This window comes from Suillus fuscotomentosus, assembly GCF_016647785.1.
Source record: "Suillus fuscotomentosus strain FC203 chromosome Unknown F5891scaffold_16, whole genome shotgun sequence".
Lineage (NCBI taxonomy): Eukaryota > Fungi > Basidiomycota > Agaricomycetes > Boletales > Suillaceae > Suillus > Suillus fuscotomentosus.
Window position 1 is genome coordinate 635,377 of NW_024539528.1, and position 27,964 is coordinate 663,340.

Sequence of the window (27,964 nt, forward strand, 5' to 3'; positions counted from 1 at the left end):
GATCAACCGCCACATCCTTCTGGCAGTACAAAGGGTCGCCATGTAAGATGTCCCAGACTCGAATTCAAGTATATGCTAAAATTAATTTGTTAGATTCGATTTGGATCTGGACCCTCATCAAGCTCTGCTCACCAGCAGGCCTCCCCGAGGACCACCGGTCGGGAGCGGCGTATCCTGCCTTTTCCAAAGATATGGAAACGGATTCGTCGTCCTCGATCTCCGAAGTCCAATGCAGGGGAAGCTCATCAGACGTCTTCAAGATCTTCCAGCCGGGAACGGCGTATCCCACCTCTTGGCAACGTTTGGACGCGCATTCGTCACCCTCAATCCCACAGGGAAACGTCGACTCCACATGTTGTCGAGGTAGCGACTGCACAAGCTAAAAGAGTACGTTCATCGTATTTGTTCTCAATGACGCATCTCAGGGAATTCCTAGAGGACTATAGTTTCACGTCCACGTAAGACAACGACAGCGCGGTCTTCTAGTAATGCCAGGGCGAATCCCCGTTCGCAGCCTGCGTCGACTGCGGCAGGCTCGGCTCAGGCGTCTGGTGATGTTAGGCATAATTACCAAGCAACTGCAGCGTCACCTTTGCCCCGCGAAGTTACATCTCAGAATGAATCGGCACAGTCTAGGCAAGCCGGTGTACCAGGACATACACAAGACCACGTCGATAGAGGGGACCGGGAGAGCGTTGATTCAGGTATTATCTATACGGAGCGTGATACCGAGAGCGTCGAAGCGCATGGATGCTGGAATATTTTCTGGAATTGGTTGTGTTACAAAGGTGAGTTTCTTCACATCTAGAGTGGACATAGTCAATTCATGCACTGCATTAGCGTTCTGATAGTGCTCATAACCCACTTGACTATGTCCTATGTAGTATGATATGCTCTATGTAAATATGCAAACCTGTTCTCATGTGGATAGTGCCATGCAGGTCGTGTCAATGCTACGAACCTTGTACGGTTTGCTGAGAATTGACATGGCAATTATTGTAATGAAGCCTGCCGATAATTGTAGCGATTAACGAGCCTACGATAGAAAGTTGGGAACAATCCCTACTAGATAGTCCCACGAGTTCGCGCGTCCTAGTCGCATTGGCTCTAGCACACGCAATTCTGCACGGAATCCTTATGTATGTTGTATATAGGTTTCTCCCAACATAATACACATGACCATGTAATTCTTTTGGCAAGAAATGAAGTGGATCTCGTGCCATGGTCGAGTTATAGGTGTTCGAGGCTCATTTTGTGCATAGATGACTCCCTCTGAAGGTCAGATCACCACGGAAAAATCTGGGATGCGATATGATGATTATACATGATTATAGAATGCTAAAATAAATTTCTCCGGGGCTACATGCTTGTCAGAATCATCTGCTGTGAATGAAATACAGCCCAGACGTGACAATCTATCCAAAGCGTTACAATGAGACTACACACATCTAAACTCCGCTGTGCCGAAATACGCTGCAGTTGACTTTCGAACGGTGCGGAATGTGAAACGGCACCGCGGCAGACGTGTGACATGGTGTGACGAAATGCGCGAACTCTAGGGAAACCCGCACTTTTTGCGCGGTAAGTCTCCGCTGGACTCAACACGTCGATTTTAAAAGAAAAAACTAGCAGGCCTTGTACTTTCGATGTCAGGCTATTCATCCGTCAAAAAATCATATTTTTATGTGGATGTGTTGTAGAGTTATAGATGTTTTCCCAAAAATGCGCGAACTCTAGTGGACATCTAGTAGAGTCACTGACCCTAAATATGATTTTTAGCAACAAAACGAGCACCGCTCTTGTTAGTGAGGCCGGTAGACCTTGCCAGTGTAATGTTGGCCTTCTGCTTCTCGCATGTATTACTAAATCATGATGGATTATTAGTCTCCGTAGTCAGACCACTAGAAAAAAGACAGTCGGTCGTTCTTAATACTGCATGGATCAGGCAATTTACCTTCGTGTCTTACGACCTTTCAAGCATTTAGTCATACGTCGAATCTCCCTTCGTAACAGCTTGAGAGAGGACTTTGCTATCTTATTGAGGTGACATTGACGATGGCAGAAAAGTAGACTCACATGTTGCTGTTGATCCGTGAGGGCACGTATCGAAACTTAATTCCTCAGAGACGTGGCTGCACCCTCTAAAATCATCCTGATGTTGAGAGGTGCTTCCGTGTTCCTATGTCACCACCGTCAGTGCCAAGATAATTACTTACTCCCTGGAATGTGACACAATTTCCGTTTACACTTGTACCTGCCAACAGTCGTCTGCATCCTTGACAAAATAGAGGCTACGCGGTCCGTGTCAGAAGATATCAACTCGGAGTCGTATTCACTTATGTGAGTCTCTGGTGCACGGACGCGCCAACTGGCAGACTGAGGAGTCAAAGTTTCATGGTGAGCAAACAAAATTCAGCATTATCCTACTGGGTACAAGAAGACAGCGGGTACTTCCTATTCGTCACAGTGCTACTTGCTATTGGTTGGAGGATCGGACTCGACATTCAATGCCACCTTTCCGAGTTTCAAGAATGCAGGGTGTTGTACCAGATGCTGGTGTGGGTATCATAGTAGGATCGTGGACCGTCGTAGGCTTATCGAGTCATCGTTTGGTCTGGACGTCGTATCTTCAGAGAGGTCGATAAATGTTCCAAAATCTACGCGGAGGGAGAAGAGGATCAGCAGTGGGAGCACAAAAGAAGCTGAACCTCACTTCTGACAAGGCTCCTCTACGATATTGTTGGACGATGCACGACTTGTTGGTCACAGCGAAGGGTATTGAGACAAAGGTGAGCGTTGATTAACGTTCGTTGTCGTCTTTTTTGAGTAGGTTAGGTAAAGCGAACGGCCCCAATATTTGGTGCGTGTCGTACGTAGGTCCAGGGTCCAGAGTGAGTGAATAGGTCGGAGATGTCGGGTATGATTTGATATGACTATACGATCGAGGACGATTCGAAGACCAACTGCGAAGTCTAACGCATACACAGGCCTATTGGATAGAAGACAGTAACTTGTTCTGTTCAAGAAATCTTGATTGCTCGCATAGCCTAGGGTGTAGAAAGTGAGATGTAAAACAAAGAAAGACGGAAAAGTTGACGAAGGACGAACGCGCCTACCGAGAAATGGACGAAACTAAATTGACGGTGCCGCTGCAGCATGCACGGAACTGGAAGAAAGTTCTTTATTTGAATATGGGAATCGTTGGTTCAGAATGGTTGGAGGTGGTCAAACGCAGTTTGGCTTACATAAGTGAGCAGGTCTCCAATGGAAATGAGCGCTATCAATACCAGGAGGGCAGAGTACCACAGCACATCGGTGTGTTGCATTGCTGAAATACTTTGAGCGCACTGACAGTAGTATCCGTCTACGCTGTACACGACCATGCTGATGATTACACTGGTGATTCAGGCATAGTCCGACAAACATCGGTCATTTAGTCCACACAAACCAAGTAATCATTTGATCAAATATTCTAGCGTACTGCACACAGATTTCGCTGTTAAATTCATTGACGTTTTGCAAACGCGCAAAATGGAGGCCTAGCGTAGTGTGCAATACGCATCTTTACACATCTCATCCTTAGCTCGAGAGACGTCTGACAAATTCGACCAATGCACTATACGATGATATTAAATAAATGTATAAAATTTGTTGAAAACGACTTACCGGACAGGACGCCCAGTCATTCCTTTCTCTTGATATGGTATTGGCCGCGTGAACTACAATGAAATTATCAGCGGACGGAACTAAATATAGAGGCAGTCATGATAAAGGGCGCATTGCGAACTACGCCATTGCTTAGATCGCACTTATGCTCATGGCATACGTCCTGCATCTGATTTCATGAGCGGCAAATTCTGACCTCCATAGTTCCAGCAATATCAAGGTGAGCCCATCGGACAGAGGGTTGTTGTCCATCCTTGGCCTCAATACCATCTACGAACGCCTTGAGGAACAGTGCAGCGGTACATGAGCCTGCTGGTTTCCCGCCAGTCTAAAAAACAGAAGACAGTGTCAAGTTCGAGCAAAGCTAACGTAAAGAATAGGGGACCGACATTGCACAAGTCAGCGTTAGAGGAATAGATCTGTGGTCCATAATCTTCGTCGAGGGGCATACGCCAGAACCGGTCGTACTCGTTCTCTCCGGCAACACTCAATCGCTCCCAAAGGGCATCGGAGGTCTAATGCAAGAGTTTAGTCCACGGCGTGTCGGTGGGTAGTGATGAGATGACGAACCGTGAAAACACCGGTGTAGATCTCGCCCAGCGCGATATCCATAGCCCTATTCAATAATAAATTCAAGCTGAGAAGTATGAACAATCAATATATACCCGGTGAGAGTGGCAACGTCGATGACGGTGTGCGGCTTGAACTCAGTTGATGCGTAGTACAACGCATCTTTGAGAAAGTGAGTATTCATCACGACGTTAGTAGTTAGTAAGAGTGCTCACCAGCTAGAACAAGGCGACCTTCAGCATCCGTGTTGTCGACCTCGACGGATTTGCCGTTCATAGCGTATATTCTGACAAATGGTCAGTCCAAGACATGACGAATATCGTGCTCTAAGTCTTACACATCACCTGGCTTGGTAGCTTTGGGACCGGGCAAGTTCTCGCAAAGCGGAGTGACGGCGAAAACATTGATTCTGCAACATGAAGAAATAAAAGTGAGGGTAGATCGAAGAGGACATCAACATACGGGAGTTGGAGCTGAGCGATGGCGAGTAGAGACGATACGACTGTAGCTGCCCCACCTGCAATTCAAAGTTAGTGACCGCTCTCAAACTCAGTTCAATAGATTATACCCATGTCGCCGCGCATCAGCTTCATGCCCTGTATCCAGTCAGGTACGGTGAGCGGAAGACCAACCAGTTGAAGAGCGATGGTCTTACTGCTGAAGGTTTCAAGCTGATCCCTCCACTGTCGAAAGTGATGCCCTTGCCCACGAAAGCAAGAGGTTGTGCGTCTTTTGAAGGGGCACCCTTGTAGTGGCTTTTCAAACCATCAGAGTGTAAACGATAGTGCAGAAAAAAAGGATAAGGTGTGCCTACATCTCGAGGAACTTCGCTGGCTGATCAGTCCCTTGAGTTACCGAGAGGAAAGTGCGCTACATGAGAGCACGTCAATATTGAACGTACATCCAGTATAGAATATGTACCATGCCCTTTTCAGCCGCCCAAGCTGTCAAGGCATCAGTACATGTATTGGAAGAACTTCAAAAACTAACCTTCATCGCGAACAATAACCTCCACGTTAGGGATACCGCTGAATTCTGCTTGGACACGCTCGCAGAATGCCTTGCAACATAGTGATATAAATTCAATCACTTGGAGAGCTCAAAGATGAACGTACAGTAGGTGTCATCATATTCGCGGGCAGTTCCATTAACTAAGGAAGTCGATTATATTCTCCCACACAGATCAAGAGGCCATCCAGTTGCATGAACTCACTGTTCTCGCAAGGTTCTGCGCATTCGCATAGACGACGCCACGATCCCAGTCAGCAGAGTTGGTATTCGTTGATATTTTAAGCTTCTTCGGCACGCCCGCCGTTCCCCGTGGGTCGAACGCCGATGGAGGTGACGTTTTGAGTGAGAAGTTGTAAAGGGCAAGATGAGCAGCGACGGCTTTGAGAGGTACATGAGATGAGGCAAGGTGTAGATCAGACTATATCTTACCAGCAGCGTGAGGATCTGTTGATGCATCGATAACAGCCTCAGAAACACCATCACCGAGTCCTTTGACACTCTTTACACCACTGCCAATGGCCTTGCGGACATTTTCTCGTCTTACATCACCAGTTTTGGAGTCAAACCCCTCACCAAGTGACACAAGTGCAGTTACATCGAACGAGGGAGTTCCATAGAAGAGGTGGGACGTGCCAACCTTGGCAGCTTTCTGCGTCTGAGGAAGTGAAGACCACAAGGATGCTGGGTTGACACCTGGAGCAGCATTTCCTGCAGGATTTTTTGGGTCAACGGGAACAACGTATGCTTTTGACGACATCGTTCGCAGTAGGACTGATGATCGATGAACTGCTCTTCTGGTGAGCAAGTGCAATGTCATGTGTCTATATAGACTCAGGTGCGTCGGGACTCGGAACACGGAAGACTTTAAATTAGAAAGGCCCATACACGTGCACAATGCACATGACAAAGCGGGACTCCACCGAAAGACTGTCCAGTGGCTTCGTTGTCAGTGCATCAAGCTATGTAGTTTCCACAACACTGAAAATCCCTTATAAGCGCTAGCTCCCTTGATGTTCTCTTCCAGCTTCACCCATACTTGCGACTTTGATCCCTTGAATGTCTCCCGCTGCTGATATAGATATCCATACTGGAGGCGCAAACTACGACAAACCTGCTGAAACAGCGATTGGCAAGTACTCCACAACGTCAGACAGTAGTCTGCTTGCGAAGGGTACTACTCTCCGACGCTTCAAGAAGGAGGATGGCGTGATCTACCACATTCCATCAAGCCCAGACCTAGCAAGCCTTTTCGCATTAGACGAGAGCAAACCCATCTTGGTTATCCCCCCTACTCTCAACAGGAAGTCGTCTTCCCCGTCGATTGCCATAATCCGTCCCCTCCGAGCCGTTCGTCGACTCCTACGCAGGTCAGAGACAGTGGCTTCTCCCAAGACAACTTGTGCGCATGCAGTCAAGAGCTCCACACCATCTGTGGCCAAGTCACCTTCAAAAAATTCAGGCGCTCACAGACTCCAACGATCAGCGTCTTCGAATGGTGCTAAAACGGACATCGCAAGCATTACTTCACGCGTTCTCCAGCATCTCGCTATCCCTCAAGTTTCCTTTGATATCGACGATGTTGGAGGACCAAAGCCCATTTCACAGACTACGGTCGCCGATACGCCGGGGAACTATGCCTTAGAAGACCTTAACTTAAATGTCCGCTGCTACGAACGCCATGTCACGACATGGGACGCCCCCGACTAGTAAGTTGACCAACTACATGTTGATGTTCCTCCGCTTAGCGTTTTACAAATACATAGCGCGTTCTTCACCTTCCCAGCGAGACTGATAATTGCATATCCCTCCACGAACAATTTCGACCCTCTGGTTATTTCGGACGTCACGATCGTCGATCTTGTCTGCACTACGGTCGCGATAAATGGCCACTACAAGTCCCACCCACAAATTGCGCTCAAGACGTTTTACAATGGCGCCACGATACGCTACGTGAACCATGCGCCTACCCCCGATTTGTCTCGAGGCATTCATATTGGAAATGTTCCTTGGTGTTCTACCGTGGACCGGGCTGGTAATTTCGGCTGGCACTTGCGCTTCTGGATCCCAATCCCGTTCGTACTTTTTCAACGAGCGGAGACGAGGACTTTCAAGATAGATGCCAAGGTACGCGTCAATGGAGAAGATGGTAAAGAAGTGGTTTTAAACGCTTCGAGTTATTTTACGTTGTCGAGGTTGCGGAGTGGCTTGGCGATGTAAATGTAAAATCATAGGAATGTCACCTTGTGCAAGTATATACTGATACCCATAAAAATTGATACTGCACTCTTGGAGTGTGTCTGAATACCGTTGCCTACCCTTACGAAGTATCATGGCTATGTAGTGTCAATATATCTGGCTTCCCTTGTCTGAGCCTTCAGCTTACATAATAAAGATGATAACTCTTCATGGAATAAAGGGTCAAGCGGACTTCAAAACCACTTATCATCAACCAGCTCGAAAGCCACGAATGCTCATCACACACAGGGTTGCTTCGCGCATCCAGATTCCTGAGCGGGCTAAGGTCTGAGCATTCTAATCCTCCTCGATTGGCTCTAGCAGAGCCCAGCTGTAATCAGCTGCGCGACGTACCAGAAAAGCAGCTTCACTCTTCATATCCCCAAGATCCTGTGTACAGCAGAGGAGGGTGAGAATGAAAGCTTTGAAAGGCGTTGCGGGGATCGGGCGAACTCATTCATCGTTGACGCATGTTCAGTCAGTCGTCGCTATCGCGCCTTCGCCTGTCAAGAAGGCGTTGACAGAAGCCTATCGGGCGCCTGCGCCTGATCATCGACCTACCTGGGGTCACCTTTTCTGGCGAACGTTAACGTTTGCCAATCTTCACTCCATGTACTGGAGACTCCAACTCCTTGCGTATGAGGTGTGACTGATTGTATTTGACGATTGGATTGGTTCGTCCTTGAGTTCACTTCGTGGCTCGCGTATCCTTCGTGGATCGTGAAACTCGATTCAGACTACTCTCGAACTGGCTCATGTTCGAATTTTTTTTTACTTGCTCCTTTGTGGAGCGTCTCTTTTTGTGAGGATGATTGGTATTATCGGATGTTGGTCAAGGATTGATAGTTATGTAAACCATACTTTTCGAAATATATGTATTAACCCATGTCACTTGATGTGCACGTTAGACGCAAAATGAATTACTGCAAAATGCTCAAATAACATGATGCTCGAGGTAAAAAAAAACTACTCGAAATCAAGTACTTCAAAGCCCTGCAGAAGCTCATGCTCGACGAAGCTTTGTCCACCTGCATTCGGCATCCTAATTGTGTTCATGACTTCGAAGGACAGCAGCGTCACCCTATTTACTTCCATGGTCATATCAGTGGAAAGGAACTTCTCCTCAGTGATCGTCTCAAGATACGGGAGACCAGATCCAAGTGGCTCCAAGAACAGACTCGAATTTGGCAAGATCTCGCTACCTTCGACAAGCCGTTGATTCCGTTTTGTTCCATTCCCGGCCTTGAAGTCCACCACTCGATGAGGGTTAAAGTCGCGGATGCATAGCGGTCTCTTCGAGTTCTGGTTGCCGACCAAAGATGCAGTCCGGAAGCCAATGACGGAGTGTTTGCAAGGATCGAATGAGCTCTCCTCGAACGACCGAGTGTGATCTGGGCCCCAGCTAGACCAAGGCAGATCGGGGGAATCTTCAGTTGCTTTGCCGTAGCAGCTCACATAGGTGGACTCGAGTTTCAAGAGGGTGTTGCGCTCGACATAAGACGTAAAGCAGGGATTTTTAGTGAGGGAACCCCCTGAAATGTCCATACTGAGAGCGATCATTTGGTTGTGTGCGCAGGCGTGGGATGGAATGGGGCTGAAGCCGATGCATGCGTATTCAAAAGGACTGTGCAAGGCAGGGAGTGAGAATTTAGCGGTGAGCTGGAGGGCATTGGGGGCATGAACGAGTGAATATAACAATAGTTCCCTCGCGTTAACGACAAGAATTCTTTCGTTTGTCAAGAAACTGAAATTCATCGTCTTGCAAGCTGGATCAAAAACTTCGAGACACTACAAGTCCGGATGATTCATCAGTCATAAAAACGATACCAGGAGATTCACTGACCTGAAAAGTGTCCTTCGATTTCCAGTTCCAAATTTGCAAACAGTCGGCCACTTCGCCATTTGCTTTATTGACGTTCCTGAACAAAACACCGTAATAGTCCCCAAAAATTGAGGATCTCAGAGTATAGGGGTCGAGTAATTCCAAGTCGACCTCGTTGTCAAGTGCTTTCACAGAAGGGAATGCGGCTCCACGATGGACTTTGTCTTCTGAGAGCGATCTGAAAATGACATCATACGCATGGCTCTCCCTTGATGATCGTTGTTAATATGGCATGTCTGAGATGGGACTCAAAGGAAGCACTCACCCTGAGGGTGCTCTGAAAACGAGAGTGACGAGATCCTCTGCAACAGAAAAATTGTAATGCACAAGTCGTAGCGCGGCCGCGCTGTCCAATTGGCAGCTCCATTGACGCAAGTTGATGGTATTGGAGTGACCATCTGCCAGCTGGGGTTGGAAAAACATGATTTGTTGTAGAGATTCCACTGGGAATCCCAAAACGCCGCACGACCATTGGTGCATGCTTGGAGGGTGTGGAATAGCGATGGGATTTCTTTTGGAGTATTCGGCTTTCTGCCACGCGGATTCGCTTTGTAGAAGCGACTTGCGAAGTGTTGGGATGGAATAGTCCGGGCCAGGGATTGAAGGCACCGGAATTGCATTGAAGTATTCGAGGTCCATCGAATACAGCAGCTCCGAGGAAGAGTCGATCGCTTGTCGAATATCGTTGCATACCTGGAGAGATTGATTTAGTAATTCTGACAGACTCGGAAAGTTTCGTACTTACTCGACGTGCTCGTACTAGATCGTGGACATCTAAATGGCTGAGGATGTCTAGGATGATTTCCACGGGGAAATCTAAGAGTCTTGTGGCGATATGATGAACTTGGTTCATTGTTGACGATTTGGAAATTGGCACTGCGAGAGACTTGGAGGTGAGAATCATTTGCGATTGACAAAAGATGTCAGACAAACCTTGCTGGCTTGAAACTTTCGATGACAGTTGCAAATGAATTCTTGTAGTAGGCAAAGTACAAGCAAGGCTCCATTTTATATGTGAACGCGGATAACCGTTTATTTGATCCGAAGTTCGGTACACAACGCCACAGGGACTAATATCACGTGAACATAGTTTGGGTATGACGTAGTCTTTCAGATTTCAATTTCAACCATACCCATGCAACGCCCGGATTTATACTCGCTAGACAACCCAATCATCGACATCCTACCAAGTCACTTCAAGCTTGGAGGTCATCTGCTAAAAATGGCATTACAACGTTCAATGTCTTCTAATGTGGAGGGCGCATGTTTTGAAATTTAAAGCATCACATCACTCACTCGCGATCCCAAAAATGTCGGAATCCTAGAGCCCCACTTGGTCGTCTAAAAAGTACCCTTCGCCATTGGAAGATCTCCCTGCGAAAATCGGGCAGAACGAGCGCCCTGTCACGACATGGGATGAGCCCTACCAGTGAGTTACTGTAACTCAGCCTATAGATGTTAGTTGTACCCATTCTCAGTTCTTTTTCTTTCCAAATCTGTAGCAGTGCTAGTACAGAATACATTAATGAGGTTCTGCCGTCGGCACAGACCGGTTTATTTGTTTGCTCCCTTTAGCAGTACTGTGTTCACGCGCACATATAATCAATCACGTCCTCTGGATACTGGAGAACTTCAATAGAGAAATACCGGTATTTCTCGATGTAGCCTTGAACTCTCGCACTGACCACATTCAATTTTGTGGCGAATCGCTGCGTCCGGTCAGCTAGCAACAAGGACTGATGTCGGACTCGCGTCTGTCTTTTGCTCGGTGTCCTTTCAGGTCTTTAATAGCATGGTTGACGCGTTGTCGGATGATCAGCAGAAGAAACCTGGAGCCGTCTTGTCAGTCGTGACTATCTAGGTTGCGGGAAGTTGGAATATCATGATCCTTATTCCGGGCCCCAGGACTTGCCGTCCCTAAGGCTACAATAACCGACACTCGCACATATAATACGCTCCTCGTTCTCCACCAAGACATAGCTCAGCTCTAACTTGTAGGATAGTGTTCTTGAGAATGCTACTCTCATTCTCTGGCCCTCTCGCATATGCTGCCATTGCAGTCGCATGGTCGACGTTCGTTGTCCCACACACCAAAGATGCAGATGACACGCTTGCTCTGATGGCAGCAATCCCTGGCTACACGTCTGACGCGTCAATTGTGTTCGAGGCTGACACGACCTACAACATATGGTCCCCAATCACGTTTCCGCCTTTCACGAATGTCGAGGTGGTGATTAGCGGGAATTTGACATATCCGACGAGTATCAAGACCGTGCAAGGGCATGTTGCTACCGCTGTGAGTGCCGATCAATCACTGAATTATACGTATGCGAAATCTGATACGAAGGCTTCCAGATTTACTCTGGTGCATGGTACAGGCTAGCATGGTTTAACGTCTTGTAGCTCACAATTTCATCAGGCTCTCGTTCACTGGAGGAGATAACGTCACGCTCCGCGGTAATACTGATCCTGACTGGGGTTGGGTTGATGGACATGGCCAGCAGGTAAGAGCCATATGCTTCAATTCTTCGATTATGCTGAAACGAATGGTTCAGTGGTGGGATGTCATGCAACAGACCAACCGACCTTCTGGTTGGCTCTTTGAAAACGTTACAAATGGAATCATCAGAGATATGAAGATATACAAGGTCTTGGGTTGATACGCATGTTTGAGAGCATCTTGGCTGAATTCCAATCATCTCCTGCAGCCTATTGCATGGAATTTTGGCACTATTGGATCAAGCAATATGCACATCTTCAACAATATCATCCTGGCCAATTCTGAAAGTGCCGTGAGTTTGATAATGCGTCGCTAATGCATTACACTGTAACTTACACTTGTGAATAGTCGTTTCCATTCAATACGTGCGTTATTGAGCTCCTGATTTGATTGGTGTTTAGCTGAACATATGCAGTGATGGATTTTCAGCTGGAGGCACCAATTTTCTTTTCGAAAACAACCATGTCGTCAATGGAGATGATTGCTTGGCTGTTGGTAGCGGCTCCAAGAATGTCACTTGGAGGTTTGTCAACTTCCGCTAACGCAATGAACGAGCTTATGTCTGGCCATAGAGATAGCTACTGCGAGGGATCACACGGTCTGTCAGTCGGTTCACTTGGTGTGGGTGGCCAAGTGGCATCCGTAGAGGACGTATTATTCGAAAACACAATTATGGTGAGTTTTCTCGGCGATGAAGCCTCCTTGCCTGACACCCTATATCTCCATCTACTAGAACCGCACTCTTTATGCAGCTCGTTTCAAGAGCTGGACTGGCGGAAATGGTGCTGCCATCAAGTCTGTATTTCTGACGGTTTCGCTAAATCGTGCACTGAAAATGTGTTGTTTCAGTATAACATGGAAAAACATCACATTTATCGATGTGATGCTCCCTATTTTCGTGACCCAAAAGTATGTCTTTGCCTTTCCGTGTGCTCCTTTCATAATTGTGTTACGCTCCTTAAAGCTACCAGGAGCAAAGCGTAAGCTTGATGTTGCATGTATAAACATGTCTCTTTTAACTAAACGTATAGCAGGGTGGCCCGCATCCGAGCTCCTCGTCCGTCAACGAGACTCGTATTGAAAATTTCCTGTTCGATAACTTTGTCGGCGTTATCAACGAGTAGGCTATCGTTATCACTTTCTTCTGTCATCTATTTACCCTAATCCCTAGTACGCCCGGATACGTGGAAGGCTCGTGTATCACCGACCCTTGCTGGTAATAACTTTTCCTTTTCCGAAGCATCTACTAAGAAGTCGTCAGGTACCACGTATCTGGTGCAACAGGCAAGGAAGGCGTCATTTTTGACTTGTACCCCAAGACCGGTTCGTCCCCAAGTTTTGTTGCCAAACACCCCTGTGACTTGATTTCGTAGCGACCAACATTGTCGTGAAGAACCTTGTTGCACACACATTTAGTGGTGCCCCTGTTGCCGCGATGTGCAATTTCTCCACGGTATGCGCTGTCTTGGAGTGAGTGGTTACGCGAGTATGCTGACAACGGTTGATATAGATCTCGAATGATGTTGGATTTGTGTGCTCGGATGGACCATATGTTCCCACACAGGCTGGCTTGTGACATGTGATGCCCATTGCGCATGAGTTCTTTATACTTGAGATCTAGTCAAAAGACTTTTGAATTCATTGACCTCGCGCGGTCAGCTTTATCATCCAGGCTAATTGTTGCAACTTGTCATATGTGGTGTAGCGCGCGCTAAATAGTTACCGCAACACAAATTGACGCCAACACCAAGCCATCAAGCTGTTTCCATGAGTGCGGTAGAAGCACATGCATTACATATCGCTTTACAACAATTTTATCTACCCAAACTGCGGGACGCAGCCCGTTCAGTCCAATACATAATATCAAAATGGAGGAGACGAATGGCTGATAAGGGTTGGGGGCGTTCAATCGTACACACTACGCGCAAGGGCCTATCATATAGAGATCACAGGCAAACAACAAAGTAAAGGAGGAGACATGTAATCATGAAACAGTCGAATGGTAATTAGGACCTCTCGCCTCTCAGACGGCGAGCAAGAGCAAGATCTTTGGGTTGGATAGTCACACCTGGTTAAATTGGAGTGAGTCAGCATTGTGGAGCACGGGAGAGTGCATGACTCACGCTTGGCGTGGATGGCAGCCAAGTTGGTGTCTTCAAAGAGTGACACGAGGTAGGCCTCAGCGGCTTCCTGAAGAGCCATAACAGCAGAGGATTGGAAGCGCAAGTCAGTCTGGTGAAGAATAGGCATGTTAGTCACCTCAAGTTCATTCAGATAATGTCATGGGAACATACCTTGAAGTCCTGCGCGATTTCACGAACGAGCCTCTGGAATGGGAGCTTCCTGATCAGAAGCTCGGTAGACTTCTGGTACCTTCTGATTTCACGAAGGGCAACAGTACCAGGGCGGAAACGATGGGGCTTCTTTACACCACCAGTGGCGGCCTGTATCATATGACACGGTATTGAGCATTGAAGACGCGAAATGATGATAAACAAAGACGTACGGCAGCAGCAGTCTTCCTAGCAGCCTTGGTTGCGAGTTGTTTACGAGGGGCCTTGCCTAGAAGATAGAAATGGCGTTACAACGTGGATAAAAACGGGCAGCGATAAGGTCGTACCTCCAGTGGACTTGCGAGCGGTTTGCTGGATAAACGGTAAATGAAGTGTACTGTAAAGCAAAGTTCTATAAACGCACCTTGGTACGAGCCATTACGATGGTCTATAGTCAGGAGATAAAAGTGTTGGCGAAATGACGGTGATGGAGGTTGCGGACGAAGACACGAGCAAAGGGAAGGTCATTTGTTGAATGGCTTCTGCGCCATTCCCACGCCTCTCAGCTTTTCAAATTCCGCCGGGAATCTTGTGCAGTGCACTGACCGCATCGACATAGCAAGTTGCATCGAAGTATGTATTTGAAAACTTGGACCTTTTAAAAGTCCGAGCATGCAGCGCTTCTAAATATCAAGTCCTTCTTCCTTCACATCATCATATTTTGATCCACTTGGTCGTTCTGCCGCTACGTCCCCGGAAAGGACGATGCATCCGAGGTTTGTCAATTGCAAGTATGTGGCACATACCTATTGTGAATTGGTAGAATGATCCCCAGGCCCTAGTCTTCCCCAGTAAGTAAGTGGAATATAAATACTTCAGTTTTCTGATGTGCTTCCGAGGCGTAGAAGTAAGATCCGGGCAATATTAAAGAAAGCCCTCATCGCCTTTGAACCTTGTCTGCAAGGGGACAGATGGGCATACAGCAAGACTGCCAGCTTCCTGTGTCTTTATTTCCCCCCACCGGATCACCGAAATTACACGCGCAGGAGAGGCCCGGCGGTTGAGGACACCGATCCGAAAATTCCTACCCACGAATTTCTATTTTCCTCTGTCCCGGTGTCCAGATGTATCGATTCTTGTACCCTTGCATTGAATAGCAAAATTTACTCCGATGTTGCGGTCCGACTTTTTCCACAGGTATGCGAGAATTACTCGCCTGATGGTTGTCTTCCGTCCGAGCCGCAGCCGGGTAAGCACGCATTCTATTTTCCGCGTCAAATGGCGATATCGTCCGAGTCGTATCACCGCAGGATACAAAAGCATCACCATATATTTTTATCCGGCCATTGCTCTCAATAGATATCTGTGCCGAGGAGAAATGTTTTAAGATACTACAGTAAACTCATTACTTTGTTCTGATGTTCGTTGGTATGTTCGCTTTTGTTTCTTTTTCAAAATTCATTTCATTTGTGTCCATCGGATGTAGGACAATACATGCGAAGTCTAAGAGACTTTTGTATCTCTGGAGCCGCGGATGCCCTGGTGTAAGGTGCACCCTACCAGTCCATCACGTTTGCGTTTGAAATCAGGGTACAGTCACATGTATCGACTACATGGTATGTTTTACAAAGTTGAGGGTATAGATTCCAGTGTGTAAACGGCAAAAGGTATAAATGTGTGATCAAAACCCCCCTAGGCAGCTGTTGTAGTCCAGAGCAATTGGTGCGAACCCTACACAGTCGCCACCGAAATGATCCGGCTCCTTTCTACGCAAGCTTCTCTTCATCCTCTGCTTTTCCTTCGCCTGCGAAGGGTGCTGCGAAGATTTAAATGTGGTATCAATCTCATCTTGTGTATGTCGTGTGAAGGGTATCATCGGGTCCGTAGCCGTGAAACGGACAGGTATTCGGCTTAACACAGTATCAGGTAGTGATGTCACCAAGCTGTCAGGTTCATAAGACACTGACGAGATGTCAGGGGTAAGCAAAGGAGAGCGCGGGATATAGATGGGTGTGACCTGGTGGCTCTGGGGCACACGCCTCGTATGCACGAGGGTGAAAATAGCTTCCTTTTATCTCGGCCGTTTGATATGACCGACTGTCGTCGCTGCAGACAAATTCCCGCTCATGACGCCCAGGGAGTGCACAGTGATTGGGAGAGACTGAGACAGGCGAGCGGTCATACGTAGCTGATGAGTGGGCAGCATACGTAGAAGTAAGAGTTGGCGTTGGTGGGAAGTGAACACGGCGGGGTGGGGAAGCCGTCGGATGTGCAGAGAACGGAAACTGTGGACATTGTTTCAGGATCGGTCTCGGCGACATTGAACCCAAGGTGATGTGTGAGATTGAGTAGATAGAAGGCACCTGACGAAGAGCCCAAAGGCTCAAAGCAAGTTAACAGGACTCGGAGAGGAAAGGAAAGTCGATGGTGAAATGGTGCATAACAGCAGCGGAATATATATTGTAGAAACTCAGGCTCGGGTGGAACGAATTCCCGGGTCATAAAGTAGCAACAAGACCAACTCCGACTGGTGGAGCTGGCTTAAGCGGAGAGCTGAGCTTATGACTAAAATGGATTCCTCAGTTAGCCTCTTTTGTGGGGAAAGTAAGATGAACCTTATTATTGGATGTTTCACATTAAACCAACGCTCAGAAGGCCTGTTGCTACGAGCACATTGTAAGGAGCCATTATTAGCGACAAATCATCAGTAACCCGGTGAACATATGTACTGAATTACCCGCAGTCATGATAGACGTGGGGTTCAAATGGCGGAAAAGACTCACCTTGAGAAGAAATCTCAGACTGTCTGCTCAGATCAGCTTAGTATACATTGGATGTTGACTTCTCATGGTGGAAGATTATGATAAGCGCATGTCAGTGGTTCGCTGATCTCGTTATTTCAGATCCAGTGCTAAGGCCTAGCCGCCCCCGGGCCGGCAGCTGGCGACTTTGGTACGATGTCCAACTTTGACTCCAGCTGGTTATTGACCTGTACGTTCAGCTTAAGTGAACTTATCGATCTGATCAGTGATTCAACAGAAAAGTCGGAAAGCCGGTACGGACGTGCTTGGTATTATAGACTAGTCAGATATAGCTAATTCAGGAAAAGTGAAGTGTGCTGTCGTATCTACATATGTGCAAACTTTGAGAAGATCCAGATTGTGTTACTATGTCAGAGTATGTGCATAAAATCCCATAGATGTATGTAGTGGGCATGCCTTGTGTCCGACGATGACCACACCTTGCGCCAACACTCTCAAGTTGACCAAGGGTTGGCCAGATAATTGGGAGTTTTCTTCTGGTCAACAGGAATGCTCCACGGATCTCGCCCCATACCCTGCGAAGTTATCGTCCCATCTGTTCCACCAAACGAAAGCGATGCTGAGGGACCAGCTGCTGGAGGTAGGCCATTCGTCGATATACTGGAGTTTTCAAACGAGACCGTGCCAGCCGCAAAGGGATTTCCAAATGGAGAAGTTTTCTCTGGTAACGGAGGAGACCATATTGATGTCTCATTTCTACCAAAAGATATTTGAGGAATAGTGTTATGGGGAGAAGTGGCTGAAGAAAGGTAGCTCAGGTGATCTGAAGAGCTAGGGCCATCATCTACAATTGGGGGTATGCCCTGACCATCATCGACGTCATCACCAGAATCAGGCACATTGTGGAGTGACGTGGCGAACGTAGCGCTTAAGCCAGCGCTCGAGTAAGTGTCAGTCACAGATAAACCCGGAGGGTTGGCAACGTCTGTAGGCGTAATTGTGTAGGCAGGTGGAGATTCTGATATGCCTAGAGATAAGCGAATTTGGGAAGGCTGAGGAACCTGCATATCCTCGGGAGTCTTCTCAGATTGTCCTATCATATCTTTGATGGCCTTTAGATCGAAGCCTGCATGAACAGGGATGTCAGTGGAAGAACTCGGTAATTGATCATCGGAAGACTGTGTTGAATGAGGGTTGGTATTCTGAGGCGGGGGAGTCCCCGTGAACTCCCGAGGTGGTTCATTGTCATCATCAGTCGTTTTCCCTAGGGAAGAGGGCTTCCGCCTCGATGAGGCAAAAGAAGCTGTTGAGGGTGGCCTCGATACTGGTGTTGGTGACGCTGACGGTTTCTTCTTTCTAGAAAACCACTTCTTTTTCTGTGTATGGTCCCCTTCTCTCACAACAACCCTCTCCTCATTGAATTCGGGTTCCTATAAATAATAATTAGGAAAGAGCCGGCCCGACAAAATTAGACACGTACAACAGGCTCATCGAAGTAATCACACGAAACAGGGAAGCCAAGCTGGTCTAATATGAGTGGCATGAATGCGCGATAGCTCATATGCCCCGAAATCTTATCCGTAACGTCAACATTCTCTAAACCCGGCACATTCTCAATTGGTCGCAAGCCTGCAACCGTATTTAAACCACCACTGGTTGCACGAAAGAGGTAGTTAAGGACCCAATCGTGTCTTGCAAATGCGTTTACAAAGCGCCCCGAAACGACGCTGCGGGCATTGCACCACGTGCTGGTTGATGCCGTTAACGTGGCTCCGAGGAGAAAAACGTCTTGCACGATGCCAAAAGCTTTTGCCTTGGCGAGATCGAGGAGGGCATAGAAAATGACACGTGCGCCAAGAGAGAACCCGATGAGTGTAATAGGTCGAACGCCGAGATGACGATGAATAAGGAGCTGCGCAAGAACGCTGCCAGCTGCTCGTGCACGGTCGAGCGCATTATTCCAAGGATTATCAATCAGGTAACCAAGTTTTGTGAGAACTGATGAAGTGCTGGTGAGCTCATCTCTTTAGCAAATGCAAATCGACATCACGCCTACTGATTGGCCACTGGAGTCCGCTCATGAGGGCAGTCATCACCGTGTGTTGAAGTACAGTCTGAACTGTTTGTGACAGAATCTCCCCCGTAAGAATCTTTAGCGCACTACCGGTTTCTTGAATCATCTCGGGCTCCCAAAGTATACTAAATACATCGCCCACGATGGGATCCAAAACACTGAAAGGTAGACGGACATCATCAAGCTTGCCATTCATGAATCTACATCACAAGTTTGAGGTAGTCGATATACCCACATTTGACGATGGACGCACCCAGGAACAGTCAGGATGCAGCTGACACGCTTGTTGTTATGCAGCGGTAGCACATCAAATGTTCGTACTTGTTGCGTACGTCGGGCCATTCCTTGAACAGCGATCCCAGAGCCAGTCAAAATTCCTCCAGTTGTGATCACAGCGGCCCCACCGGCCCCAGCGAGAAATCCTGTTGTCCCAGATATGCCGACAGCGGTAAAGGCTGCACCCAGACCAGCACCAATGACAGGCGCAAGAAGTCCAGCAGAAAGTCCGATAACCAGACCACCACCTGTGTTCAAATACGTGTTAAATTCATTAGCACTTGTTCCACATCTCGATTGGAATAAACGAGATCACCAAGTGTAGCCAGACCCATCATCATATACCGCTTCTTTCGCGCAGCCTTTGACGATCCCTCAATAATCTCCTGATTCTCCATCTTCTCGACGCCTTCTTGAATCTCAAGCGCCTCTGTCACGCGAGCCTCAAACTTTACTACATCCAACCAGCCAAGTCCGAGTTTGAGAGCAACACTCTCCAGTAATACACGTGATCTGGCGTCGTAGACACTGTCCGCAATAAGCATAAGGAACAGGTCGCACAGAACGGTCCACCGAATATCAAGTGTGACGTCTTTTTCAGCGGATGACAGCGTCGTAGTGACTCCCATCGATGCAGAATCAACAGCAGTGCCCTCAAGAACTTTGGCCGTAGTCTGAAAGCTCATCTGGGTGGTCGAGGAAGGAGACGTGGGTGTCTGAGGAGGACTACGACCGTCCGAGACCAGGCAGGAAGGTCGAAGTTTGTCGTCTTTGGAGTTCCGCCTGCTCGTTGTATCTTTCCTGGATCCTCGGGTTTCAGCCTGCCGCCGTGCTTCAACAGGGTCGTATTCGGGGTTGGCAACAGTATGGGTTGTCATTAGCGATGGTACAAGATCTATCGCTTGCACACCATGCACAGCTAGGCTGTCTATCATCTTCTGCTCTGATATAGCGTTTGAGCATATGTGATCCCGCCTGTTCGACTGAAAAGATGCGCAAGTTTACCTGCAGTTTCAAGTTCCATGTGGTAATAAAGCCGGCCCATGATCTTCATCGCCCACAGCTCCATATGTTGGAGGGATGTTTTGAGCTCCTTTCTATTAGAAGTCTTGAACTTCTGTACCATTTCTTTCGCCGTGAGGGCGCAGACACCAACGTAGGCAATGCGCTGTGCTTCGGTCAACATATTCTTGGTCGCTTGCATCTGGCTGAGCGGGGTCATAGCCTTGTCTTCATCAAACAGGTATCGTGTGCGCAGGTGAACCTCATCCGCCTCATCTTCTTCGTTGACCGCGCAGTCTAGTATATTCATTCTCATTCTGTTCTGTCTTGGAACGCCATTCGACACCCTCCTCGTCGAAATCGATGAGATTGCCGGTTGCATTTCCAGCTGTTGATGCAGATGGCACCGGTTTCTTTGATGAGGGCATGTAGTGATATTTCTTCTGATCTTCTTCGTCAAGACCGCCTCCGAAGTCATCCTCTTTGATGACTGGCATTTCCTGCCATCCTTCTTCGTCGTCATCGTCAAAGGAAAATGGATTTGTCGGGTGAGTGGCTTCCACTGGCATTTCTGAAGGATATGGAGGATTTCGAAATACTCAGATCAAATACATCGAGCTGGGAAATCGACGGGGAGTGGTGGACCTTGTCATACTTAGTTCCCTCTCTAAAGATGGAGCTTGGCTTTACTTCCCACGCCTAACATCAGGCCTGTTTGTTAGGTCTTGAGAAACAGACATGAGTTTCTCTTTAGCTTTCGACGCATCACTATCTGACGAAACATCGGATCTCGAGCAAATTCCGCATAGACATCGTATCGGTACGGTCGACGTAAGCAGATAATTACAGCAGCGTACAACATACTTTTTCCAACACACGCTTACAATCGATTCTCACTGCTTTGTTCGTGCCTCTTCTCTCTTGGCTGCGCGCTCCTTCATCTCCGCATGCTTAAGGGCTGCCTTGACTTGTCGTTGCCTCTTGCGTCGACCGTTCCCTCGCTTAGGTCCATCGATAACAACCGGATCTGCCATGCGCTGCTTTCTCTTTGCGAGCTGTTCTGCGCGTTGCTTTTCACGCTTTTTGTCGCGCTTGCGAAGGGTGGTCATGGATGATTTGAGCAGAGCACCGTAAGCAGAGTGGAATTTATCGAGATCTATTGATAAAATCTGTAGGGTGGTATATCATGAGCATAGCGAAGCCGTGCAAAAGATCTGTTATGTACCTTGGTGGAGAACTTCGCCTTCTTGTCATCAGTGACACGAACGATACAAGGATATTCTCTGCTCCCATCGCTCCCATCTTCTTCTTTCATTACGGTGTCATCACCATCATGAGTTACTACATATAATCAGAAAGTATTAAGTCAAAATAACAAAGCGGTCGATCAAGACGCACATCGCTTATAAGTGAGCCATATGGTGCCCTTGTCTTTGGTCGATTCGAAGAGAGCGCCCAGCTGTTGGAGAAACTAGATACTGCTTGAACGATCACACTAACAATTGTAAAGGTAGAGAACGCACTGCGTTATTATCAACGAGCTGCATGGGCCTGATGCAGCGTGAGCGTTGAGAACATGTTCGTTAAGTCAAGAAGCGAGTAGGGGTCACAATATCCAAACAAGGGCAAAGAGGGGGGGTTTCAATCCTGGCAACCGCCTCGCTGCCTAAGAACTTGAACTCGCGATCATATCTCTATTTTCGTGTCTTTTATAGTTCTATATATTCGAATTGTGCAACATCTCCGAGGAAAATATTAACGTACAGCTTTGGGGGTACACTATTGCCATGCTCATAGATCCTCAGAGCAATGATTCCGCCTGGAGCTCGAGCTTTTCCGTTCATAAGTTTACCAAATGCCTTGGAATTCGGACACGATGGAGAAATCATGAGGTCGAATGGCTGCAGGACAGTCAATGGTGTATGGGCCCTGGGGAGCTTCTCAAGCACCATGAATGAGGCAGCGTCCGATGTTTTGCTTGCACAAAAACTATCTTGGATTCTTGGCGCATGGTTAGGATTTTTCCTAGGCCACCGACTCTAGAGATGCACCCGCAAGAGCAACATGGAAAGGTATGCGATATAACAGCAGAAAATTGGAGCCTGCAGATTCGACCTGTCTGGGACCAAGTTGTTTCATGGTGTGTCGACCGCTAAGCGCTAAGACTTGAACGTTTTGAACATTCCGAATGTTCTAGCTTTGTCTTCTCCTTCTGCCACAGAAAACAAGACTTGCACAGATACTCTGAGGACCAGTCTGAGTACCATGAATAGAATTATCCACGACACCGATCACCTCCAGACGTCCATGCACATGGAACCCATCCTCACTCTCTTCAACATGTTCGTCTTTTCGTTCACCTCCTGCTTTACTTGCAACTGAGCTAAGTCTCCTCTTTGTAATTTAGAGAGACGTACTCGTGCCTCGAGCATCTTCTCTTTTGATTTTGTATAGGATGGCACGCATCCTGAAATACTCATGCGACTTAAACGAACCACTAGCATTTGACTTCGTCTAAGGTCTGGATAGGGAAGACTAATCAGGCCTAGGCTTCACTATTTCAATTCATGAGCACACGCCAAGTACGTATACATCTCTACAAATTGTCTGGCTGCTGATAGTGTTCCATCTCTACCCTAATTCTAACACGATAATCTTGAAAGGAAGATCCCCGTTGCTAGGACTCGAACTCCACGGATCTACAGATAACATCCTGTGACCTTTGCATGTAAAATATGTTCTCGAAGCACTGAAGCATTATACTGATCTTGATTAGACCTCGGAGAAGAGATTTCATCTTATGTACGAGCATGGCGATCAGAAGCTGCGAAGCATAACTTAAATGTCTTTGCATCGTCTCGCTACTTCCCGAACCCGTTGTATGTGGTGCATGGTATTACATAATAACGAAAGTATGAACAAGTAATTCCAAACAGTGTTCCGGACGAAGGCCGCTGATAGATACTTTTTAGATAAGTCTTTGAGCCATCCTATATCAATGTTCAATTGGTTCAAGAAACACTTTTCAGGCTACGTTTCTGTTGGCATGGACGTTCGTGATCAGGTGAACAGGTTTCGCCCTTTACTTTTTAGATGATCATATTGTCCCATCCGCATCTCGAGAACCCTTATTTTGATCACCCGATGGGGAATAAAGTTTGTTGAGCAGGCAACAACTAACGTTTGAAAATGGTTGATGCTAACGAATGCTTGCTACCATCCTTTCCAGCATACATGGCCATCAGTAAACCGGTGAGTTCTTGCTGGGGATTATGCTGATTATGGTGCTTTTACATGGTCATATATTGCTTTATATCACTTTATATTACAATGTGACGAAAACCTTTCCTATATATTACGATATATGATGATATCTTCTTCTCGCAGGTTCTCTGATGTGACAACGCGTCTCATTTCCTGTCTGTCCGTCGTGGAGCGAAAATGGGATGAACCGAACTAGACTATCTCGTCCTTTGCACCCTATTACTTCTTTGGCGACACCGAATCAAACTACCCGCCTGACCATGACTGCCGGGGTTGGCTTGTGACTGTACAAAAACCTCTCATCGACGCGCCCACACGACTGAATGCTGTCGGAATGATCTACAATGTATCGTCGTTCCAGCATCGCAAAGTCCGTAAAAATATGACCATGATATCAGCTCAATCCTATATTCTGAGGCGGCGAGTTCGTAGGTACTGTTATTCGGTCCCTTATCTGCCCGATCAAGTCATCAATGCATGAAAGCTTGGACTATAACCGCTGACCAACTTAGGTGGTCAAATACATCTCATCTCATCTCATCTCGACTCACGGCACCTCGGAGGCTCATTCCAGTTCTGCATTTTCCAAGGACTTTCACTTTCTCAGTGGTTTGAGCTTGCGGGAAATAAGAATGAATCATAGTGACACACTGGCGACTTCTGATTTCCAGGATCAGCATCACTGCCCATCTATGTAGTTCCGAGGACGCACTGCCAGGGAGGCATTTGCTAATTCCTGATGGCTTGATACTAAATTGATCTATAGCCACTTTGTAGCATCATATAATGTAGATGGCTAGCGATGCTACCCGCACCGTCATACATACCCAAGGTATCATTTTCGCTATGGCATCAACAGTCACTGGCATGCCGCTGGATGCCGCTGGATGCCGCTGCCATCATGTCAACAGTTCTAGAAGGCATCTTATCATCAGTGAACCGGTGAGAAAAGTAGAAGACTATATATCACGATATATAGTACATAATTACAAGAACTAGCATAATCCTGCTATCGACAATCACATTGTTATATTTGGCCTTATAGAGGAAAGGAGATTCCCTGATTTTCCTACGAAATGTGATGATCAGGAAAAGGTACTGATTTCACTCAAACTCACAGTTGAAGTGAAGATGTGGCAAAAGTTGACGGTTGAGCTAGATGAATCAAAAATGCCTTTACAGAAGGGATTTTCACAACTACGAAGCTACAAGCGAAGGTCGATACCTTCCAGGCGATGACTATGTGTTAGCCCGTGCGGGCGACAGTAAGTTTTGCGACCTCTTTTGAACTTTAATATTATCGTGCGAAGTGCCTAACATCAGAAGGGCGGTTCATCACTACGAAGCTATGAGCAAAGGCCAATACCTTCCAGTTGATGTCTACATGTTGACCTGCGTGGGTGACAGGTAAGTTACGTGACTTGATTCAAACTCTAACATCATTGTGCGAAGTTTCAAAACCAAAAGGACAATACGCCATCTTCCAGAGAACGACGGTTGTCGATTAAGTGAGCGAAAACAGATTATTCCAGCAAAGCCAATAGTTGAGCTAGTATGTGCCACCTTGAATTTTGACACGTGATGTGTAAACTATCTGACAGCTGTCTACTATGTATCAGTTGGGAATTCGTGCGAAAAAGCGTTGCCTTTGCGCACTAGCCGAGATGTGTTCACCGAGCAAGCAACAAACAACCTATGTCCTGCTCCGACTCTCCAAAATCACGGCGAAGGATCCGCGCATTAGAACTTAAACGGTGCTATGGAGATTGTTCGGTTTTTTATTGTCCTTTGAACATGAATCTGAAACAATACAGCGACCACGATATCTGTCCTCTACTGTGTATATTCAGCCTATCCACATCACACCGAAGGATCCGTGCATTGGAACTCGAACGGTGTTCTGGAGATTGTTCGGATCTGTAATGGCCTATGAGCATGATTCTAAAAAAATATAGCGACCGCGATATCGAGGTTGTCTTATTCATACGGGTGATGATTGCGGGCTATCTATTAGTTGGGAACTTGTCCATATTTATCATGCAGTAGATTTATGAAGAAATCCACAGTGGAGGACCATCCCTCACTCGAATACTGCGCTTGCTACTCAAAGGCCTTCCGCTATGCTGTGTCATAACTTGACTATTGCATTCATTCGCGACACGTCACAACGAGGGTCATAGCAACGCGCAGACGCAGCACCTTAATGGTGTAGTACCCTGGTGCGAAAGTTGAAAGCAGTGAGTAACGGCTCACCTGAATACCTTACTTAATAATCCACAAGGGCCTTACATATTGCGCCACGCCGATCAGCAACATTGAGTTCTTTTGCCCTGTACCAGGGCAATTGCATGTACGTGTATCCACGACCTTGGTGGCTTAGCTCCTCTATCCAACGATAAATCTGTTATTAGGACATACTATGTATTGCAACGACGACGTTCCGCTCTACTTCAGTGGTCGCTGACCTGGCTCGTTTGGAACTTTTGTTGTTGCCGGGCTAAGTTAGGCATTATATGGACATCTTAAGAGCACTAGGGATCACTAAGGAGAATCCGATCAGAAATAAAACATCCCTGCCGTGTCAAATATCATGAATAGAACTTTGAATCTACATTCTTTTGATACTTTTCATCTTGCAAAAACCATCCTTTCAGTCAATCAAAGTCACAGGCGGAATTATATCTGAATCATTGGGAAATTCATTCATAATGTTTAACAAGAATGCCAGAGGCACAATAGTATGAATCAAATTATTCATGGATTATCAAAGCACGACATAGTATTTAAACGATAATAGACACTTAGTTTGAATCAAAAGTAGCATTGTCGAGTTCCGCCCTCTGTCTTGCGAGAGCATTGACAGACATGCCGGACCTCACAGCATCAGTAAGGTCCTCACGGCGACTCCTACCAAAAACCTTTCTAGATAAATTGATGATATCAGTCGAGGCTTGTTGGCAGTATCAGTATAATGTATGCACCTAGTCCACCACTCAAGGAGTTTGTTGACCCGACGCTGCGCTTCTCGACCGGGGGGGTCGTTCGAAGAAGTCCACGATGGACCGCCAGAATTGTATATAGTCGAAGTCACCGTCAACGGTCCGCCACGACGTGATGGAAGAAAGTGCAAATCGTACCTGTCAATATAAGATAAGAAAACAAATACTATTATGATGACCATGACAACTTACTTGACAGGCGATATACGCAATCGAGCGAGGAGTGACTTTCTCCATCTTAATTATCTGCGCAACATGTTTTTTTACCTTGAGTCCCCAGCCAGCCCTCCTGGCGCGTCTATTGTTCTCGATGATGTCTGCGCCGTCGCCGTCGCCCTCGACGTCCTTTGCTGAGGAGGGTGACGTGAAGACAGCCTTAAAACCCTGGCAACAAACAGTGAGATCATGGCCGGGCGACTCAATGCCACGAACCTGCACCAGAATTCGCCCTTTGAAAAGGCCCGCCTCTAAATCGTCCAAATTGGCAGTATACCTTTCATACAAAAAGGCCGGAAAAGATAACTCCGTCACGATATAACCTTCAGAGCGATCTCGAATCCCTGCCTTCGTGCTGGTAAAAAGTTAACGTTGCTTGAGATTTTCAAATACGCTACATACGTCGGGTTATTCCAGTCCAGCTCGGCCGGGCAGAGTAACTTGCCACACGCGTCGTTGATGAACCCGCGAGTATGTTTATCGTCGGGGTCCACCGGGGGATTCGGTTTGAGTTCACGATTGACCCAGTCGGCAACAAGAGCCTTGAGTTTTGATGTGTCGTCTCCTCGAGCTCCATCAGCTCCCTGCCTAAGCTTCACGAATAATTGTCGTGATGAAGCCGACCATTAGTAGTATCGGAACAGCACTTACCATTTTAATCATGCGTAAATAATCATCGTGCTCTAGTTCGGAGGACCGCGTCACGATCCATGGCAAAGTTCTCGTCAGTATATCATATGCCGTCTGCAGACGGTCTTGACTACATAAATAAATGAAATGTGAGGACGCTGGTGACAAACTACAGGCGAAAAAAAACTTACTCAAAAGTGGCCGCGTCCTCATCATATCTTCTGTCATTCTCGGTGACGAGGTCCTCGATGTTGTCGAATAAAGCGACGATGCGCCTGATGCCTCTTCCTTGAGCTAGATAGTAATTCATTTGCCTGGCAGATTATTGAGCGTAACCAACCCAACGCATACATTGATGGACATACCTTTCTTTGGACGCGCGCCCTGACTCAAGGGTCTCTATCTTTCCTTCCAGCTCGGCGATTTTGCGTCTCTGCCGGGCCTCCAGGAATGCTGACTGGGCTTCTGAAGGCTGTTGAAGGCCGTTCTCGCTCTGCTGTCTTTCCGGGTTGACGACAGTCGCATCACCATCACCATGCGACATAGTGGCCTCACCGTGCAACAGTGACACCGAGAAGGGGAGTGACAAGGAATAGGAAAGAAG

General features: G+C 47.1%; 10 protein-coding genes across 10 annotated transcripts; 3 read left to right on the forward strand and 7 right to left on the reverse strand.

The window, feature by feature from the left end:
- Positions 1 to 3,432: 3,432 nt before the first annotated feature.
- F5891DRAFT_1022973 (cytosol aminopeptidase family, catalytic domain-containing protein) lies at positions 3,433 to 6,097 on the reverse strand. The gene is made up of 17 exons (XM_041361262.1): positions 5,677 to 6,097; positions 5,450 to 5,625; positions 5,352 to 5,387; positions 5,227 to 5,296; positions 5,158 to 5,180; positions 5,051 to 5,106; positions 4,892 to 4,991; positions 4,805 to 4,832; positions 4,699 to 4,753; positions 4,574 to 4,645; positions 4,452 to 4,522; positions 4,332 to 4,398; positions 4,237 to 4,282; positions 4,056 to 4,181; positions 3,863 to 3,994; positions 3,667 to 3,719; positions 3,433 to 3,616 (listed from the first exon to the last, which is right to left on the reverse strand). The coding sequence occupies exons 1-17, from the start codon at positions 6,062 to 6,064 to the stop codon at positions 3,580 to 3,582; spliced, it is 1,536 nt and encodes a 511-aa protein (XP_041228269.1). The 5' UTR covers positions 6,065 to 6,097; the 3' UTR covers positions 3,433 to 3,579.
- A 59-nt stretch (positions 6,098 to 6,156) lies between these two features.
- Positions 6,157 to 7,579, forward strand: F5891DRAFT_1022978 (uncharacterized protein). Its single transcript, XM_041361263.1, has 2 exons — positions 6,157 to 6,953; positions 7,011 to 7,579. The coding sequence occupies exons 1-2, from the start codon at positions 6,304 to 6,306 to the stop codon at positions 7,462 to 7,464; spliced, it is 1,104 nt and encodes a 367-aa protein (XP_041228270.1). The 5' UTR covers positions 6,157 to 6,303; the 3' UTR covers positions 7,465 to 7,579.
- A 710-nt stretch (positions 7,580 to 8,289) lies between these two features.
- Positions 8,290 to 10,372, reverse strand: F5891DRAFT_148502 (uncharacterized protein). The gene is made up of 5 exons (XM_041370678.1): positions 10,298 to 10,372; positions 10,110 to 10,240; positions 9,630 to 10,057; positions 9,326 to 9,572; positions 8,290 to 9,270 (listed from the first exon to the last, which is right to left on the reverse strand). The coding sequence occupies exons 2-5, from the start codon at positions 10,215 to 10,217 to the stop codon at positions 8,449 to 8,451; spliced, it is 1,605 nt and encodes a 534-aa protein (XP_041228271.1). The 5' UTR covers positions 10,218 to 10,240; positions 10,298 to 10,372; the 3' UTR covers positions 8,290 to 8,448.
- A 675-nt stretch (positions 10,373 to 11,047) lies between these two features.
- Positions 11,048 to 13,620, forward strand: F5891DRAFT_148576 (pectin lyase-like protein). Its single transcript, XM_041370679.1, has 16 exons — positions 11,048 to 11,660; positions 11,720 to 11,736; positions 11,784 to 11,868; positions 11,920 to 12,012; positions 12,073 to 12,156; positions 12,213 to 12,229; positions 12,280 to 12,387; positions 12,437 to 12,539; positions 12,598 to 12,659; positions 12,714 to 12,773; positions 12,829 to 12,844; positions 12,899 to 12,984; positions 13,036 to 13,080; positions 13,126 to 13,187; positions 13,238 to 13,317; positions 13,375 to 13,620. The coding sequence occupies exons 1-16, from the start codon at positions 11,379 to 11,381 to the stop codon at positions 13,438 to 13,440; spliced, it is 1,266 nt and encodes a 421-aa protein (XP_041228272.1). The 5' UTR covers positions 11,048 to 11,378; the 3' UTR covers positions 13,441 to 13,620.
- A 250-nt stretch (positions 13,621 to 13,870) lies between these two features.
- F5891DRAFT_948647 (histone-fold-containing protein) lies at positions 13,871 to 14,512 on the reverse strand (the record flags this gene model as incomplete). Its single annotated transcript, XM_041374821.1, has 5 exons — positions 13,871 to 13,932; positions 13,988 to 14,096; positions 14,159 to 14,308; positions 14,371 to 14,426; positions 14,485 to 14,512. Coding segments are annotated over 5 exons (405 nt in total), but the record flags the coding sequence as incomplete, so codon positions are not given.
- A 1,202-nt stretch (positions 14,513 to 15,714) lies between these two features.
- F5891DRAFT_1023005 (uncharacterized protein) lies at positions 15,715 to 16,892 on the reverse strand. The gene is made up of 3 exons (XM_041361264.1): positions 16,753 to 16,892; positions 16,155 to 16,702; positions 15,715 to 16,099 (listed from the first exon to the last, which is right to left on the reverse strand). Exons 2-3 carry the CDS (start codon positions 16,456 to 16,458, stop codon positions 15,819 to 15,821), a joined length of 585 nt encoding a protein of 194 aa, XP_041228274.1. The 5' UTR covers positions 16,459 to 16,702; positions 16,753 to 16,892; the 3' UTR covers positions 15,715 to 15,818.
- A 260-nt stretch (positions 16,893 to 17,152) lies between these two features.
- On the reverse strand, positions 17,153 to 20,968 carry F5891DRAFT_1023010 (uncharacterized protein). Its single transcript, XM_041361265.1, has 7 exons — positions 20,586 to 20,968; positions 20,255 to 20,548; positions 19,566 to 20,192; positions 19,227 to 19,497; positions 18,956 to 19,173; positions 18,380 to 18,897; positions 17,153 to 18,329 (listed from the first exon to the last, which is right to left on the reverse strand). The coding sequence occupies exons 1-7, from the start codon at positions 20,818 to 20,820 to the stop codon at positions 17,394 to 17,396; spliced, it is 3,099 nt and encodes a 1,032-aa protein (XP_041228275.1). The 5' UTR covers positions 20,821 to 20,968; the 3' UTR covers positions 17,153 to 17,393.
- A 26-nt stretch (positions 20,969 to 20,994) lies between these two features.
- Positions 20,995 to 21,851, reverse strand: F5891DRAFT_1106753 (signal recognition particle, SRP9/SRP14 subunit). Its single transcript, XM_041363661.1, has 4 exons — positions 21,775 to 21,851; positions 21,650 to 21,722; positions 21,477 to 21,592; positions 20,995 to 21,420 (listed from the first exon to the last, which is right to left on the reverse strand). The coding sequence occupies exons 1-4, from the start codon at positions 21,796 to 21,798 to the stop codon at positions 21,145 to 21,147; spliced, it is 489 nt and encodes a 162-aa protein (XP_041228276.1). The 5' UTR covers positions 21,799 to 21,851; the 3' UTR covers positions 20,995 to 21,144.
- Positions 21,852 to 24,674: 2,823 nt separating this feature from the next.
- F5891DRAFT_1172005 (uncharacterized protein) lies at positions 24,675 to 25,579 on the forward strand (the record flags this gene model as incomplete). Its single annotated transcript, XM_041365566.1, has 4 exons — positions 24,675 to 24,780; positions 24,826 to 24,922; positions 24,968 to 25,067; positions 25,117 to 25,579. 4 exons carry the CDS (start codon positions 24,675 to 24,677, stop codon positions 25,264 to 25,266), a joined length of 453 nt encoding a protein of 150 aa, XP_041228277.1. The 3' UTR covers positions 25,267 to 25,579.
- Positions 25,580 to 26,223: 644 nt separating this feature from the next.
- F5891DRAFT_1106754 (uncharacterized protein) lies at positions 26,224 to 27,929 on the reverse strand. Its single transcript, XM_041363662.1, has 8 exons — positions 27,726 to 27,929; positions 27,552 to 27,674; positions 27,382 to 27,490; positions 27,133 to 27,323; positions 26,947 to 27,085; positions 26,707 to 26,898; positions 26,497 to 26,652; positions 26,224 to 26,437 (listed from the first exon to the last, which is right to left on the reverse strand). Exons 1-7 carry the CDS (start codon positions 27,902 to 27,904, stop codon positions 26,509 to 26,511), a joined length of 1,077 nt encoding a protein of 358 aa, XP_041228278.1. The 5' UTR covers positions 27,905 to 27,929; the 3' UTR covers positions 26,224 to 26,437; positions 26,497 to 26,508.
- Between the last annotated feature and the right edge of the window lie 35 nt (positions 27,930 to 27,964).